General features: G+C 44.2%; 3 protein-coding genes across 3 annotated transcripts; 1 reads left to right on the top strand and 2 right to left on the bottom strand.

Annotated features, from left to right (window-relative positions):
* Positions 1-8,002: 8,002 nt before the first annotated feature.
* Positions 8,003-8,813, top strand: LOC103317881 (4-coumarate--CoA ligase-like 5). The gene is made up of 4 exons (XM_008217847.1): positions 8,003-8,013; positions 8,102-8,286; positions 8,345-8,505; positions 8,655-8,813. Exons 1-4 carry the CDS (start codon positions 8,003-8,005, stop codon positions 8,811-8,813), a joined length of 516 nt encoding a protein of 171 aa, XP_008216069.1.
* Positions 8,814-13,231: 4,418 nt separating this feature from the next.
* On the bottom strand, positions 13,232-14,306 carry LOC107980946. The gene is made up of 5 exons (XM_016984506.3): positions 14,025-14,306; positions 13,907-13,945; positions 13,763-13,816; positions 13,572-13,691; positions 13,232-13,493 (listed from the first exon to the last, which is right to left on the bottom strand). The coding sequence occupies exons 1-5, from the start codon at positions 14,065-14,067 to the stop codon at positions 13,351-13,353; spliced, it is 399 nt and encodes a 132-aa protein (XP_016839995.1). The 5' UTR covers positions 14,068-14,306; the 3' UTR covers positions 13,232-13,350.
* Positions 14,307-14,512: 206 nt separating this feature from the next.
* Positions 14,513-15,111, bottom strand: LOC100123852 (small serine proteinase inhibitor-like venom protein). Its single transcript, NM_001161611.1, has 4 exons — positions 15,012-15,111; positions 14,896-14,928; positions 14,762-14,806; positions 14,513-14,685 (listed from the first exon to the last, which is right to left on the bottom strand). Exons 1-4 carry the CDS (start codon positions 15,049-15,051, stop codon positions 14,561-14,563), a joined length of 243 nt encoding a protein of 80 aa, NP_001155083.1. The 5' UTR covers positions 15,052-15,111; the 3' UTR covers positions 14,513-14,560.
* Between the last annotated feature and the right edge of the window lie 3,573 nt (positions 15,112-18,684).

Genomic DNA, 18,684 nt, shown 5'->3' with positions numbered 1-18,684 from the left:
ATCGCGCGCGCGTGTGTGGCCGCGACGATGACGATGACTCGGCGAACTGTCCAAATATTTTGCCATCGAATCGAGGATCTCGCGCGCGGGGATAGGCTGTTCTACAGGTACACGCCTGGATTCCTCTGTGTGTTTTGAGAGGCGGTGGCGTGGATGAGTGCAGCTGCCGCTGGTTGTTTCGCCTGCGCGGTGTTGCCGGGATGAATTGGTTTTTGAGTATCGGCGTATGACAAGCTTCATTGTACGCTCGTTCTCCATTTTCCTAGCCTGAGGTTTCCATTTATAAACGCGTAATTTTGAAATTTTTTCACGCTCGCGTATAAAGATGAAATCTATCAAAGGCAGCAGCCCCGAACTTTTGGATCCAAGTTGGACACAGCGAAGACCACGATTGATAATCCCATGAAAAATTCCCACCGACGCGAGAAAGCGCCTCGACCATCACATTCCTTTTTCCCTGCAGCGGCGGCAGAAGCAACAGAAGCTCAAGATTTACGCGAGTTTTACATTCAGTGTTCGCGCAAGTAGGAACGATCCATCATTTACTCGTGACCGTAGCCCGCGTAATCCCGTTTACATCCAGCTTGGGGGGTGGCGTAAAACTTTCGGAAAAACACAAGTTTTTTTGCTCCCTTCTCCTCTATCTGTCAGCTCTCGCCCGGACTCGAAGAGCTTCTTTGCATGTTCTTCCACTTCCGCGTTCGTGTATCTCTCTACACGGCTATTTCTTTCGTTCTTTTTTTTTCGTTACTCGGAAAGTTTGCAGGATTTCGGGACAAACAAGTGATTAAAAAGAAACCGCCGACTCAGGCTATTTAAGAGCGTCACGCACTATTTGAAAAGTAAAAACGCGTCTATATTATCTAGATGGCCTTATCGTTTGGCCTTCCTTATCGTTCTTATCGATCATCGTAGATAAGCCGCGTACTTGATCAAATCAATTGTGCGTGTACGCACCGATTCGTGATCACACTCGGCTATCTGCGTTACGTTGGGAATAGGCGGTAAAAACAGCGGAAAAAAATTGCCCACACCGTGTCGAGAGAAGAAAAATGCCGTAATGAATATTTCTCCGCGGCGGCGCGGATTATCATAGCGAATGAGATTGCGGCCTGAATCTTTGATGAGAACTGTCGACCGCAAGCGCGCTGCATGCGCGAATAGAGGCTTTCGCGATTTTTCTTAAAGGGATGTAAACCATCTCGGCGTGTTATGGCGATGCTCCGCGGGTGATCGAGGGTGTGGGAGCTCGTTTGTTTAAATTTGCATAGTTCAGTGTACGGCTGGTAAGATTTTGCAGAATATCATAGTATTGTGTAATATATTTACGATGTTGATCACGGAGTACGTAAAATATATCCCATATCCGGTTGATTTAGGAAGTCTTATCAGCACGCAGTGTTTGTGCAAATCATCGAATTAATTCAAAGCGATCGATTTGATCGACTGTATTTTCCAATGAGCTACACCGCACAAAAAAATGTTCGAAAACCACGCACGCGCATCCCTCCTGAGTGCTTTTCAACAATTACCGCTAAGTACACGAGCGCGCGCGCACCAACTGCCTGCCCGTATATAAACGAGAGAGGCGAACAATCGGTGCGCAGCGAGAGAATAAAACTGCACGCCCTCGCTCGCGCTGCATCGTACATGTATATAGCGCGGAGAAATCTCGTGCGTCATTTGTTCGACGTCACTCGCTCGCTCCCGCGAACAATTGACCTGCGCTTCTTTCTCTCTCTCTCTCTCTCTCTCTCTCACTCATATACCTACTGCACATTCCTCCCTCGCAACAATTTGCGCGCTGGGTTCGACGTCTCCGGGGAATCCTGCCAAGAGGGTGGGCTACGACGCGAACTTATGACCGGCTGTATACTCTGCGCTGCATTCGTCGCCGCTCTGCCGATGCCGGTCGACGCAATTATCTCTGTGGAAGCTTTTACCGAGGTTGCGTGGGCTAGGGGTGCATCGCTGCTTTTTTTAAGTTTGGAAAGGTTCTTATACAGGACAGATTTTACATACTTGTCACGGAATCAAGGTGGTTCGGAGCGAAAACTACGACAAGCATAGCCAACTCTGAAATAATCTCAAAAGCGCACCACACCCTCTCTCTGCTCGAAAAATCGAAGCCTCACCTCGGAGAGAGCCTCTCCCTCCGTTCCCTTATTCGCTGCAGCGTCGTCGCGCTGCAGTTCTCCTGCATAGACTCGACTCCGGAGCTCTTCTCCAGCTCCGCGGCGAACCAACGTCGAGGTCTCCGCGAGGGCGCGGCGAGCTGCACTCGAGCGGGGGCGTGTCCGACCAACCCCCGCACGGCCAGGTGCGCGCCACCCCCGCCGTACTTGCGCTTTCGCTCTCCCTCTCACCTATAGCTACATGCGCTCGCGGTGCAGTGGCTGCTGCGACTTAATTCGCCAGGAGAGCCCCGAGGCCGAGAGGCGAGACGTTTAATTGGAGAAGAGCGGCTACTCCGGAGGGGTGGACTCGGGGTGGGGAGTTCAGTTTGTTGCTCCACTATACCGTAGTGGGGTATCGGGAAGAGGATGTTTATGTTGTAAAATGCTTCTGATGTTTTCGGGAGGATGTGCGGAGGAGCCGTTGCTGGTCTCATTAGCAAATTAACATTTCGAATCGCGGAAGGTCTCGAAAAGTAGTTTTTCTCGCGAAAATCGTAAAACCATACCCACAGCGCTTCTAATATTCCTCGAGTAGGAAAAAATGCACACGCCTCCACACGGTCGCATCGTGCATAATTTAAAGCCCGACTGTATACCGGGTTGTATGCATCTCGTACTGCGCTTTCCTCGGGGGACGCAGCAGCAGTGCACGGAAAGAGAAGCGAAGGCGAGAAACGACGTTGCTGCTGCTGCTGGTGTACTTTCATCTATCAGGTTGCAGCAGCGCTTTGAGGATGACTCGCGCTCGAATTCTTCGGAGCGCAACGCATTCGAAAAAGCATTCGCTTTTTCGCGACTGTGATGCAGACTCTCGACATTGGGATGCATGAACGCCACACGGATTTGAATAGTGCACTATACGATGCCGTATGGAAAAGGCTTTTGCGCTCTCTTGCAGGATGTATAGAATTTCCGCCTTTTTCCTCGGTGCGAAGACGCTCTTTTCTGATGAAGAGGGACTTTTAAAGTATTTGTCAGCGCGACGCATTATTCAGCAAGGAAAATGCTAAGGACGCCATATCGGGGCAGAGGCAAAACAAAAGAAAAGCAAACTCGATCTAAAAGACGAATCACGATCGAGGCTCGCACATCAGCGTCGTCCTGAGCCCTCACACTCGAGGCGATACAAAAATCAGGGAATATCACTCGAGGGAGCAGTCGTCGTCGTGTATACTACGTCGCTCTGGTCCCCGAACGCCGCCGGGAAGAAAGGATAGCATCGAGAGATACACACACACAGCACGTCTATCGGTCGAACTTTAATTCTCTCCGTCGTCTTCGTCGTGGTCGTCGCGATTTCGCCCGCGAAGACGCCGAATTAATGGGATTGGCCGAGGCCAATCAAAGTCGCACGGAAGTGCCAAGGCGCGGCGGTTAACCTCGCGTAATGGAGGTCGGCTCCTCCGGGGCCAGCGGCACCGACGAAGCTTCGATGTGTATACAGGTATATACGGCCGAGGGAAGTTTCGCTTCTTAGACTTGCGCGCTCGAGGAAAGGCTGCTGCAATCTCCGGAGCAAGCGGTTCTTGTTGTCGAGACTATAAGAGGTATGAGGTGCGCGGCCGAGTTGCGGTTCGACGATTTCATTCCGCGGCGATTGATTCTACGCTGCTTGGGATGTATCAACTGCACGAATTAAGCGTTTTATTTTTTTCAAGGGCGCAAGGGATTCGCGGATTGTTCCGACGACGAGGACGCAGGGAATTTCAATCTCCATTATACATCCGGCTTTTTTAAACTGCGAGGACAATGTAAATCGAAACGTTACTTTTTCATTTATCTGGGTTAACGCTCGGGGGAATGATCCCGCGAGTGGGAAAGCGCTTCGATGTTGATAATATTTTCCGGGGAATCTTTCGAGCTGCAATAATCGTTGGATTAATATTCTATGAGCTTTTACATTCTCGCGTGACCCTAGCCGAATCATTTTTCAATTTTGAAAAAATTCATAGACATCGACTGAAAACACTGGACAAAAGCATGTATTATTCCCGAAGTTGGATTGAAAAGCTCGCGCACTTCTAGTTTATGCAAAGTCAGCCATTAATCATGAGCTGAAAGTGCATTGGTTAAAAATATTCATGCCGGTGCAAGAACAGCAGCCGTAAATTTACGCGAGTAATTTCCCAATTTCATTATTTGATCTCAGCGGTTTTACCATAATTTATGCACCGAGCCGTAATGCACAGTGTGAACGTTAAACACGTCATTTTTGACGTAATTTTTGGTGGCTGTGAATTATTGCGTTATTGAACCGTCCGCTGATCACGCGCAGTGACACGTAATCGATACCCGAAGCCCCGAATAGAACGTATGCATTAAATCGACCACTAAACTAAAACGTTGAAATTGTAAAATAACTCGTAGCATCGGATATTTTCTTCTCGTTTAAAACACAAGAGGGACTAAGAGATAGTCGGGCAAAGTCTATTTATCAAAGGTTATACGTTTAATTTTTTCGCGGCCAAAGTCGTACATCATCCCGAGGTGTGCGCGTGATCTGCACGAAGCCAGCTCTCTGGATTGGCTCTCGCGAACATATCAGACGTGGCGGGATTACTGTATCGGGGCACGAGAATTCAGTGGATGAAATGAAACGCCGATATGTTTTTCTCGTCTCGCTCTTTTTTTCGGCTGATGGAACTGATGGCAACAGAGAGGGTCGTAGAGGGTGGTTTACAGGTGAAATTGGCTGTAGTTTGATGATCACTTCGTCGATCTTGAAATCATCGTCCCATAAATTAAACACGAGTTATCTTTTTTCATCTCAAACCTTAACGACTACATCAAGTCAAGAAGTACCCGTTCCCGCTCAATCCAGCGGCCGTTAACGCAGCTTTTGTTACCCATAAAAGCTCCTCCGTCTATACACGCAGCCACAGCAAAGACGTAAGAAAATGTACACACCTAATCCGGCCTCTCGTCGCGTCCCGTCGACTTCATCGAGGCGGACAACAACGTCGACCCCAAAAGCTGCAACGGCAAAGTGCACGCGAGGCGTTTACGTATTACACTCTCGCTCGCAGTATATCTCTCTCCCTCAATCTCGCGCATCAAAAGAGAGAAGAAGAAGCAGCAGCAGCAGCAGCGGTGGCAGCGGCTCCGAGAAATTATGGCTCTTGTCACGGCTGTTCATTTGTAGATGGAGTTTTTGCTCCCCGAGGAGGCTGCCCCAATCACGTGCCGCGGAAATTGCAGCAGCGAACCCACCGCGCTAGACTCTCTCCTCTCTCGACTCTACTCCTCCCCACTCCACCGAGTCTCTCGCTCTCATCGACCCCCAACCCCTCCGCAGCAGCTAGCAGCTCGCGCCGAGCTGGCTTCTTCTCTTTTCCGATGCTGCTTTCTCTGTCTCTCTTTCTCTAGGCCCTGTCGAGCTTCGTGTGGACTCTGTGCGGGGGTGGAGAATCCACCCCTTCTCGACCAGGCGACGAGTTGCACTAGCTATGTGTCGAGCTGCTCGCTATCGGCGATGTCTTTGACTAGCTATAAATTGCTCAGTCAAAGAGATCGAAAGAATTGGAAAAATCCATCGCTACGACAATTATCGCCGCACCCTTTCCTCACCTCTCTCAGCTCCTTCTCGCGGACACTGATTTATCGAGGGGTAGAATACAGAGTGGTTGTGTATTTCCTCAATCGTCGCGTCGATCGGCTTATTTCCGCGCGGCAGCAGAATGGAGAGGCGTGACATCCGTCGGGGCGAGAGAGTCAGCAGCACGCGCCGTTGCACACGCGCCACCGATTGCTGCCGCACCGCTGCGCTGTGTTTACTCGCGGGGCTTTTAATAAACGGGGTAATAACGCTGCGGCCGCCGACTGAATGCGTATCAGCAGCCGAGAATTGAAAATTTCGTAATGTCGCGCCTGGACGAGGTGCTTGATTAAATTCGGCTATTTGTTCTAGTATTGACTCTGTTGCAGCGCGCTATGTTTAATTCGATCGAACGCGCTGTCGCGATTAACGGGTATAGTGAGGTTGTGGATAACTCGTAATTCGAAATTCCGGGAAGCGAACGAGCCTTCATCAATTTCTTAAGAGAAGCAGCACAAAGAAACGTTGCCGCGCCTATCACTCATAAGACGGAATAATACGACGAGCGAGCGTGAGACCAATTCAGGGTAATACAGCCCGTCTTTTTGTCTCATCTCCGCGCAGACAAAGGAAATTACACAGCATCCCGCAGAGTGAGAAAAAAAAACACCTCGAGTACGGCCGGATCAATCAAGCTCGCGCGACGTAACGAAGGCGCATCAACTGATGACACATTTTAATATCTTAAAACGGGGAGACTGCAGGTGCGCGCGCGCCTCTTATCATTCCGAGATATCCGGGCGCGCGAAGCAACAAGAGACCGCCTCGCGTATTATTCGCGTCGCGCGCGGATTTTCTTCTCCTCGACCTGTCCTCCCCTCCGTCGGCGTTGAAAAGACTGTGCTGTGTGTACAACGCGCGGCTGTTTAGAGGCGGCCGAGAAAAGGGAGAGGAAAGGTGTCCCCAGGTAGTGCCTGATGATTAAGCTCGCGCATTTTAATCAAAAGATCGGAGTGAAAAGTCTTGTCGGGATGTACAGGATTGCCCGCGCTTGATAAATCGAATCGTCCTCGGCGATGATAACTCGCGCTTCTTCGGGATTTACTTCTTTGCGCGCGACGGCTTTGCCGCATATTCAAGGCCTGATCCGCATGCGCGAGAGTAATTTTGTATTCCGTCAGTGGTAGAAACGCGCTTAAGGCTCACGGCGCTGATGTAACGACTTCTCTCTCTCCTTCTATCTTCTTCTATCTCGGAGTTTTTATATCACCGGAGAAATGATTTCCCGCGTATTTTATGGCGGTGCCATTATGTAATGCTTGACGAATTCGCTTCAAATGCTCCGATGAGATAAGGCGGTATAAGGAGAAGTTTATTGAATAGGTGAGGTCTAGCGAATAGAATTTTCGAAGATAGGATACATTCAGCACTTGTGCGATTGTCTGATGTGAAATGTTTGACTTCGCGGAAAAAAAATTCACATATTTTATATGTTATCTACTTTTGCACCTATTACCTAGTGATTTGAGTTATGACGCGTTTGCTATCCACATCGATATCGACTAATAGTAGGTTTTCTTTCTATAGTCCATGCACGATTTCTGCATTTTAACAGTCCTAAAAAACGGCCCATAGCTTTTTGCGACAAGTGGAAAAATAAAACCTTTATTGCCAGCTTTGTCAAGAAAATGTAAAATAATAAACGCTCGTATACTATGAGGTGCCATATGGAAAAAAATCAAAGTAGTGGCACAAGGCACGCAGAAATTAAAACACGCGCTACGCATTTATCGTCTGCTCGCAGACTAGTGCTAGCTCGCCGTCGACTCGTACTGCAAACTCCACACATGTTCCAAAAAGCCTACTTTACGCCCTTGGTACACAAAATAACGTCGTATGTCTAAAATAGTTTCTTTTGAAATATCTCATCGAGCATCAGATAACAATAAACAAGTGCTAGAAGACGTGATCTACTACTTGATAAGTTATAATAATATTTGATAGGGTATTATCGCACCTTGCTGGATAGGAAAATCAACATCCGTACAAGAGTTATCAATGACATTCGTTGTCAAAATCATGACAGAGCAAAATAATCGAATATTTGTAAGTAAAAATGTTGGTACGATAATCAATTACTTTTCGTTTATAAATGTTTGTATTTATTGCGAATAGGCTTCCCTTGATTTTGTAATAGAAAATAATATAATAAAAGGTGTTCAAGAACCGATCAATGTACCTTTTTGTACTGGGGAACTTATTTTACAATTTTTGAGAAACAAACCAGATCATGTGGGACAGGTGAGATTAAATACTTTGTATATTAACTGCTGCGGATATCTGTTGTACGCATGACAGAGTTCGGTCGCAGTATCGCATGTCAATATAGAAAATGTAAAAGGTACGAGTCAATTGGATTCGTCGTCAGCAATACAGAAATGAAGGTAGTTAGTTTGAAATCAGGAAAAATTTTGGGTCCGCATGCCATTGGAGAATTACGTTTCAAGTCACAATCAATGATGCTAGGTTACTTTGGAAACCTTGAAGCTACAAAACAGTCATTTGATAAAGAAGGTATTTTATTTTTTATCTTTAAACATTAAGAATTGAGAATTTATTAATTATTTTCAAGGGTGGCTCCGCAGTGGAGATCTCGGTTACTACAACGAGCACGGCGAAATATTTTTACTTGATCGAGTCAATGAATTGATAAAATACAAAAACCACTTATTATCTCCAAACAAAATCGAACAAGCACTAATGATTAATCCAGCCGTCACCGAAGTTGCAGTGGTACCAATCTCTCATAAAAAAGACGGAGAATTGCCCATAGCTTTTGTTAAGATAATTCTTTGAAGTAAAGTATGTGCACTGCTTTCTAATGCTATTTGTATTCATTGAGAAAGCATAAAATTATTTATTAAATTAAATTTTCAATTCAGGTACCTGGAAGAGATCTGATTAAATTATCTTCTGTGCTTGGAGAAGAAAAAAAAATAAGAGGTGGCATCGTATTTCTAGACGATTTGCCTAAGGTTACTTCTGCTAAGATTGCCAGACATGAATTGAAAAGAGTTGCGAAAAATATCACTCATGTATGACGTATTGTAGTAAATTATTAGGAAAACAAGCGTAGCACTATATTATAGTATAGAGATAAGATCACTCAATTCGATTGTATATACCGAGTATCTTTCTATTATATCTTAGATGGTACTAACGAACTCTGAAGAGTTTTTAGTACTGAAATTTCATGCATTTAATGATGCATGCTATACAAATGTAAGCAGAAAAAGTGTATTAATAAAAAGCACATAAAACTAAAATTTTCTTATTCATTGTACGATTTCCTCGCCGTAACCTTGAAATCAGAATATCAACGTATTATTCTCAAACACATATATGTATACTTTCATATCAGCTGTAAGTGGATCCTATATTTATTACTTTCTCAAATGTGTATTTCAGTGTCAGTGAATCAGTTTATAAAGCAATTAAAGATATTTAGTTTTCGGTATACTAACTAAATGCGAAAATTCCTTAAAATTAAGCTATTTGCGATTGTTTCAAGCATTGACTACGACAGCTTCACGCGAATCAAAAGAATCCTCTTTTTAGGTCCAAAAATGAAGCATACCATAAAGCATCATCAACGGTAATTAAAATCTTTCCAGCAACCGCGCATAAAGCGAAAATGAAATTGGTTAAAGAAGCGCGATAAAAACTCGACTCTCTCTCTCTCTCTCTCTCTCTCTCTCTCTCTCTCTCTCGCTTCCGCCTTTTTCCTCGCGACTCTTACCTTCCAGCCTCACACTCCCTGGATTTTATATCGCGCGCGCGCGCACGAGCGGGTGCGAAACACGAAGCTCTCGTACCTACGCTCAAACCTCCCCGTGACCCATACATTATGCACGGACTAATGCTGTTTTTATTCAACGGCTCGAAGCGTACACACAGGGGCGAGCTTTACGACGGCGTAATTTAATTTTTCAAATTTAAGGAGTCCCGTCACCCATTCTTCTTGGCGACGGTAGTCGAGCTCGCGTGCGCGCCATACTTCATTGCGGAACAAAGATTTTTTCATGAGCTCGCAGGACGCCGACGACGACAACGGCGGAGGCGGGAGGAAAGTTTTAGTTTGTATTTATGTAACGGCTGCCTGCAAAATTGAAAATTGTGAATGGATCGTCGGCTTTCTCTTCTCTGCTTTGTGCAGTCGCGCTACTACTATAGCTTCGAAAATGAAATTCTGGCTCGTACTTTTTTTCGCAATTTTTATTCCACACAAGCGAGTTCTCTCTCGTATAATTTCATCGATTCTTTCCAACATATCAATCACTTTCGAATTTCTTTCTGCACTTGCCTCTTCCACTTTGCGAACAACCGACCCCCGACAACACGTCACGTTCAATTCCTGCGCTGTCCTCTTCAAAATCCACCTACTATGAACCCACAGCTACAACAGCAGGAGTAGCAGCAGCAACTAAAAGCACGCGGGCTAAGGCTCGTGGTCTGACTGATTTCACGAGCCCGCGGGGGCTCCTCAATCCATGTTCTCCTGCTCCCGCGAACTCGTATCCGCTTTTCCGCGTGCAAAACTCTTGGTAGTGTATGTGGAGAGCTGTTTTGCCCGCTGTGTACCTGCTGCTGCAGCGGCTTTGGCGGAGATGGATCGAACCGCGTGTCTTTCGAGAGGCGATCTTTTAACGGGTTTTAAGCGGCGCCGATAAAGGTATTGATTCTGGCTATCTGTTACTTCCAGGCCTTTTGGAGCAATGCTTGATGGTGATGAATTTCGCTCGGCAAATAATTTTCTTTATTCTCGAATAACGGACATTCGGACACTGGCCTACAGCTATGAGCACTACTATTTACCGATGGAGTATTCTGTAGTTAATTTAGGCAGATGTCCATAAGTTATCGCTTCCCATGATTGTGAAAGTGTTTGGCAGCGTTAAACAGCTTCACGTCTATCTGAAATAGATCGATAGAAGTTGTATAAACCGCCCGTGGCTCGCGGCCGTAGGAGGCAGGAAATTTAAGGGACGACATAAAACCTTCGCTGGTGACAAATCCATCGGTCGTATACCGTGGAATTTTCAATTATCGCGTAAATAAAATACGACCGACCGCAGATAGGTTTCAGGATGAGAAAAGTTAGGCGGCGTAAAAAGGCGAAGGTGCGAGAAAAAAAACGAGCGGATCGCTATGTGTATGCGCAGTTCGAATTGAGTTATACGTTCCGAAACTAAAAGTGGCGTAAAATTTTAATGCCATCGCGCGAACGAGGATTACAGCATCTCACATTTTTAGTTTTAATTCGCACGTCTAACTACTGTGTACCAAATTTTTTCTATAAATTTGAAAAGCGCGGCGAACGAAGGGGTAATTAATCACGTAAAATATCAGACCCGACTTCACACACGAATATAAATTTCAATTTCCTCCTTTGCCAATAGCCTTTCCCCATACACGCCGCAGAAGACACCACGACGAAAAAATGAAGGTGAAAAGAGTCATCCCAGGATCCCTTCGGTCCAGCGCCATCGTTCTTTGACTCGGGCGGCCCTAATTAAAGTCCAACTCCCGTACACCGCACGTACATACGCTATATCTACGCGCGGAGAAGTCGCGTCGCGCCGAAGTTTTTAATATTCCTCATAAACAGAGAACGGCGCAGCCCCTTCACCTCTGGGACGGAGAGTTTGAATTAGCGGAGACATATTCATACGAAGCTCGAGTTTGCAGCATCGAGAGGGTCGCCGCTACCGCCGCCGTTGCTCCTCGGAGGGCACTCCGTCATCTCAGTCCGCGGCTCCAGCTATATATACGTTGCTACGTATGTGCCTTCTCTCTCGTCGCCCTCGGGGAGGAAAGACGAAAGAGCGTGACATTTCTGAGCTAGGAGAGAGGGCTGGACCAGGAGCTCATTAATTAAGTCTTTTTGCGGCTGCTGACCCTTACAAGTGCCCGGCTTAAAAAGACTGCTCGTATGTGCAGTAGCCACTACTTGATAATGTCGAATGGAGCTTTCGCGAGAGGGACAGCCGTCCTTGGTGTCTGGGAGCTTTTTTGGAGGCTCGAGGTGTCGGGGCTTGTTTTTGTTCGTCGGTGAGGGAGGTTGGGATTATTAAGTTGCGGCTGCTCTGGAGGGAAATCGGATTGTGTGGGTTTTTAATTTCGCGGTATGAAAAAGGTCGATGGAATTAAAATATTGAGCATCCCGGCGCGACTCGGCAGAATAATCATGCATATACACCTATTAACGGGCACACAGCCCCGCAACAACTCTCCACGGTCCGACGCACCCGTCAATCCTAATTCCAAAAATCACTCGCTTCCCTGATCCGCCCCAAGTCACGACACATAGCCGGCATCAACGCATTGTCTTATTTGCATAGGATGTACGCGACAACACGCGTTCACCCACAGAGTTGGCCGTTTCCTCCGAGTCGCGCAATTCGGCCGGTGCAGCAGCGAGTGTCATGTTCGTCGCGCAATTCCCTTATCCCTTAACAATTTGCAGGTAGCATGTCGAAGAGGATTCGCCGCGGGGGCGTCTATTTCGGGGAGCGGAGCTGCTGCACTGTCAGCATCTTATTTGCTTGGTAATGCGCTACCGTGTACTCGTGGTCGCAGCCTCGTTTTCTCCGGGGGTGTCGATTTTCACGGCTGTGTAACCTAATTATTTCAGGTGGAGAGGCTTCTTCGTTAACTCCGCGGAATCACCGATAAAAATAAATCGCGTTTGTGCACAATTCGTCATCGTCGCTACAGAACGAAATCTCCAAACGCATGCAAATTTATGCAACGCGATAAATCGACACCCTAAAACTCGTTCAAATTGCTAACTCATTCGCCCCGTCAAATTACACGAAAAATAGCCCTCGTCGAAAGTAGCAGAAAAAAAGCGGCGAACCCACCGGTCGGAGAAAGGTCAGCGAATTCGAAAGCCCGCGCGCGGCCCTTTCGCTCTCGGCACGCCAGCAGCGTTCGCGCGCTACTCGCGCAAACGAAACAAACAATATGTTAGCGACCCTCGACGATATTTCGAATTTGAATTTAAATAACTTGGCAGGATCGGCTCGGGGACTCTGGGACCGCACCACGCACGAACGTACCAACTCGTTCGCTCTCTCACTCTCTCTTTCTCTTTTCGCCACTTCTCCTCCCCTAGCTCGAGCGGCGCTTCCCTCCCTCTCTTTCTCCATCAAATTCCTGCAAGTTCCATTCTTTGCCTGGCGCTCGCGCGCGCAAGCTCTCGCTCTGTCTCGCTTTATTTTTCGTGCTCGATTTCTCTCGTTCGCTTTTCCTTCGCGTACGTGTGTGAGACTTTCTGTCTCGCTTGCTCTTCCTCGCGACGACGTGCCGCCGCTGCTTCCTTCGTTTCCTTCTCTTTTAGAGGGGCTCTGTCCGCGGAATAGCAAGAAGACGCGCGACAAATGCGGGAAGGATATGCTGATACGTCTTTCTTCGGGAGGATTGAGGTGCGGCATGTGATTATAGAGCTAGTTCCGAGTTGGATGGAGGAATTGCAAATTTATTCGAGGAAGGGATTTTTGTGGCTGATGCGTAATGGTGAGCCATGCGTGTATTGGCTAGTTTATGTATAATATGGTTTTTTTATCAAAAACGGAATTACTGTGAAGGAGAGTCTCCAAAGTCTGGACAGAAATTTCTAGTACAGGATGCTTCTCTTCCATTTTCTTCGCAGGAGCAGTCGTTGCACTTCCAGTAGAAATGTTGACCCGCTGGACAGGACTTCCCACTTCTCCAGTTAACTTGAATGATAAGTTATGATTGATGCATTTGTATATTCTTTTTTGATATCAGATATAATACGATAAAATTTGATTTACCTATCTGAGGGGGTTGCGGACAAGCTTTGTAGGTACAAGCCGGCTCATTGGAATCTCCACAATTACACATATTACAATCTAGATAGAATTCTTTTGCTGGACATCCGGCTTTCAAGCTGACTTTTAAGTAATAACAAACATAATGATAAATAAAATAATTTAATTTGCATGTAATTTATATAGATACTTACAAACACGTGGAAGATCGTCATATTTCAATCCAGTCTTGTACCAGTCGTCTCGACCTAGTAAGAATCGAATAGTCAAAAATCAATATGCAATAATTTGCAAATATTATGTAGTTAGAATACATGTTTAGTTTTTAATATTTTTACCTGGTACGCTTTGAGCAGAATTTGAGTAAATGTCAGAAACTGATAAGAATAATGATTTAAATTCAATGTAAAATTTAAGCAAAAATGTAATTTGGAAATAAACAATGTATAAACTTACTGAAGAACGTAGAAACGTACATAGCGAAAACGTAAGCTATCATATTTAAAGTAGTATGCTTTCAGACAAATAAGTCTATGTAGATGAATCGAAATTTTACAACTCTTAGCATTCGCAATTATTCAACTGTACAAACGCACTACGCATACTGACCGCAGTCGTTGATAATTCAGGAGCGTCGGTTGCTTTTATAACTATCGGAAAAAACATGATAGTAATACAATAATAAAATGAATGTAAATACCCACTGATTAAACATTTGTGTGACCTACTTTTGTGCTCTAAATGCTCACTACTAAAAGGAAAAACGTTTTCTACTAATATAAACACAAAAGTATTCTGTCGATGATAATAATGCAATTTTTTTCAATATTCAACTGAGTATCATTCTTTTCTATGATTAATGTAATGAAATAGTTCATCATTTAATTGATATAATTACTTGGATTAATGGAAATACGTGTCAAAATAATATAAATAATGGTTTTGAATACTAAGTAAATTTATTTTTCAAGTTTGTACAATTCAATTGCAACTTAATGTTGCGGACAAGCCATTCGTGTGCAAGAAGCATCCTTGCCTTCTGGACCACAAGTACAATAGTTACAATTCCACTTGAAGGGCTGATTAGCTGGACATTTGTTGGTTACGCCATAGTCGTCTAAATTAATGATAATTACGGTTAAATATTCAAATTTAGCAAACATTGTACATGACTACAAATAAAAGTATATTACCAATTTGTGGAAGTTGCTTGTTTTCTTTTGGCGCTCCATTTTCTTCTACAAATTCAATATAAAATTTATTAAAATTAATTTGGATATAATAGTACGTGCTTTGAATAATAAATAATAGTTCGTTGATGCTTTACCTGCTACGGCATATGCAGAGGCAGCTACTGCCACTAGAAGGAGGAAAACGAAAGAAATATTTGGCTCGTTTTTATTTGAAATATTTATCATGTGATCAAGTGTATGGCAAACTTACCCAGTAGTAAAAGCAAACCGACTTTCAAAACTTTTGACATTTTGACTATCAAAGAAAAAGACTTGTTAATTGTCAACCTCTTAATGCGTAGAAGAAGAATGAGTAGCTTTCATTAGAATTCCTGTATTTATACTCAAAATTTATCATAAAAATCGAGGTGTGCATGCACAACACCGATAGAGACATTGTAATGGATGGTCGTGTCTGATATTTTATTGTTCCATAAAAAAAGTTTTACATATTTTCTATTTTGTTGACGGTTAGAATATTCATTAAATATATTTTTTGGCAAAGTATAGGCGGGAGCCTTTCACTATGCGTATGTTGAAGTATTGCCCAATTCTATGTACATTGTCAAAATAAATAAAAAATATACATTTTTTTTTATTTTGATCATAATATATCTCAAAGAGCAAAAAATGACCTACTTTTACTAGCCTAATTATTTCGAATTTAAAAGGACTGCTGATTAACTTTTGACAATACTGTTAGATACGATTACGAACTATGTGGTTTAATAATATGTTGAAATCAAGATTAATTATTCAATGAAACCTTTATTTAATGTTGTATAAATTAATAATACTTGGCCACCTAAGGGCAATTCATTTTAGTGCAAGCAGCATCCTTTCCTTCAGGACCACATCTGCAGTAATTACACTTATCCATGAATGATTCATTAGGTGGACATTCGTTGGTTTCGCCATAATTGTCTTAAAAAAGTAATAGAATTATCGTTAAATATATACACTTAGCAGGCATTATACATATAATGAGTGTAAAAAAATGTATTACCAATATGTGGAAGATCATTAGCATTATCTGTACAAAAATACAAAAATATCGAATTAATTACTACAATTAATGTTGATGAGTGCATAATGATTGTGTACCGAGGGCGTAAAGTGAGCTTTTTTAGAACGAGTGTGGAGTTTGCAGTATGCGTCTAGGCGCGGTAGCACGAGCCAAAGGCGAGTACGTTTCCGAGCCCAAGATGAGTCAATTACAACCACACGAGGTCAAAAAGCGCGCTTAGCCCTTGGTACACATCATATTTTTAATATTTATATAAAAATAATGGTACACGCGTTATTGAATAATGTAATTTAATATTTTATCAGTATCTTACCTGCTACGGCATATGAAAATGCAGCTACGGACACTAAAAGGAAGAATAATGCAATGAATATTTGGCTCGTTTCTATCTAAGTACTTTCAATGCCTAAAGAGTGTATGACGAACTTACCCACTAGCAAAAGCAGAGTGACTCTCAAAATTTTTGACATTTTGACTACTAATAAACTTTCTTGTCTCACCTAAGCTTTTAACGTGTGAAAAGAGAATAATACATTCTTGAAAGATGTTCGTGTATTTATACTCGAAACGTCGTGCCGTGGATTTTACTGTTTCGTACCTGTCTATGTATGTTTTAATGAACAATTATAAAATTAATAAGAAATATTTCATGCAAAACATGCACGATTTCTACGTTTTTAGGCCTAAAAAATAGCCTTGAAGTAAATCACAGCAGCTTAATAAATAAGTTTCACTATATGAGAATTTCAGCTACTAAATCAAAATAATATTTACAATAAATCAACAATCTTAGTTGGAGACACGGCCCCTGTATTGTCTATAAATCCAAAAGAACAGAAACGTTTCCACACTCGATAACTCGAGTATCTAGATGAAGGGACCTCGCGCAGCATTAAAGGTCAAAATTAACAAAGGGGTAAGGGTACAGCAGAGCCCAGTAAAAGAGAGAAAGAGAAGGACTTTCGCGCGGGGCGTATAGCTCATTTAATTACAAATTCCATTAAAATGAATGCCAGTTCAGAAACAAACTCCACATATCTGCATTAAAGCGGTGGCGCCGCTCTCTCGGCAACATGTCTTAATCAGGTTAATATAAATATGAAATATGCAGAGAACGCTCGTGTGTTTGTTTGTCTCCAATGCGAGGTTAAAGGGTTCGCTCTCTTTCTTTCCCGCCTCGACACGTACGTGCGCATACGTGTGTGGCTAGGGTAAGCGACTCTTATTCGGTGGAAAGAGAGCCACCTTACGACTCCTGGGGGCGCGCCTTCGTATTAACCCCTTGCATGTTAACCGGCGAGATAACTGGGTTCTCTAATATTCATTTTCCGGATGGTGTGACCCCGCAGAGGCTCGATTCGTCAACCGCGTTTTCGATTCCTGCTGATGCGAGACTTAAATTTTCATTCACTTTATCTGCTGCATCCTACATCATTCGCGATCGTTATTTACCTTTTTTCTAATCGATATGCGCAACAAGATCGCAAATTGACGAACTCGGGAAATTTCTTCCCTCAGCTATTTTCATCGACCGGTAAAACATCCAAAAAAACCGGATCGAAGCAATCTGCACCTGAAAGCATTGAGCCTCGCTGTCCCTTTTTTGCCGAGAAACAGCAAGCAAAGCTCACTCATGCGCCGCAGTGGTAGCGAAGGAAGCAAAAGGAAAGGAAGAAAAATAGACGCGCGGAAGGGAAACGTTTAGTCAGTGAGCTCGGGATATTTTTCAATAACCGTCTGGTCACCTGGGGAAATCTCGGTCGAGGCTCTCTCTTTCTCTCGGACCGGCCGAGATTTTATAAATATTAGATCAATTAAGAATTAACAAGACGCCTCGAGAGCGAGCATGCAGGGAGCTGTATGTATTTCGATATTGCCCGGCCGTTTCGATATGGGAAGCGGACGAGGACGCGGTAATAACTTTAGGTATACGTTGGCGGCCTTTACGGCGGACGAAATTACGCTGTACGAGAGAGGCTCTCGGTACTTTTGATGTACTTTGCTCATTATGTCTGAGTGTACGTTTTATGAATCCGAGCTGCGTATAATTTAAGAATACGTAGTCGGAGTATCACATACAAATTTTTAGTGTTCAGAAGTACAATATTTCGTTCTAGAATATTATATATATACAAGGAAAAATACAGTAGCTTCGAAAAGAAGGCAAACGACAGCGCAGTCGTGACCCATTTCTTCAATAACGATTACATTTTATTATCCAGTTCGCGTAATTTCAAAAGTCAATGCCGAGCTTGCTCATCGCGCAAGTGACTCGCGCGTTAAATATTCTCCTCAACTCTCATACGTTATAATTTAAAAACCCTTGCAACCCTCGCGTGACGATACAGAGCGCAAATCTGGCGTCAACTCCCGCGAAATTCTCGGCTCTCGCGCGCGCGCGCGCGCGTGGAAAATAAACTTTCAATGACGGACTCCCGAGAGACATCTGCACAAACCCGAGAGCAGGTATTATATCTCGCGACGTGTATATATGTATATACCTGCATGCAGAGGAGATAGCGCGACGAAGATCGCGCGAAGGCTAGCGGTGGCCGTTATGTCGCTAAACGAGGCGTGATTATCGTTTCCCGCGGCTCTATCCCGGTATCAAACTTTCCCGATTAATCAACAAGCCGAGAGATAGAGAGAGATCCCGACCATTCTCGCGTCCACGTCGTCGAGCAGTCGTCCCCTTTCGTGACGACGAGAGGCTCCCACGTAATGTAAACTAATTAAACTGGAGGTCGCCGGATCTAATGCGTCCATTATAGTGGCCCTCTCGGTATGCGCGAGGAGTGTATAGAGAGGTGACTCTGAGACATCTGCGGACGGTGTCCATTTCTGCGCGCGGTTGGCT

Source organism: Nasonia vitripennis, chromosome 1, assembly GCF_009193385.2.
Source record: "Nasonia vitripennis strain AsymCx chromosome 1, Nvit_psr_1.1, whole genome shotgun sequence".
Lineage (NCBI taxonomy): Eukaryota > Metazoa > Arthropoda > Insecta > Hymenoptera > Pteromalidae > Nasonia > Nasonia vitripennis.
Note: the sequence above shows the minus strand (reverse complement) of the source record. Positions and strands in the feature narration are given on the sequence as shown.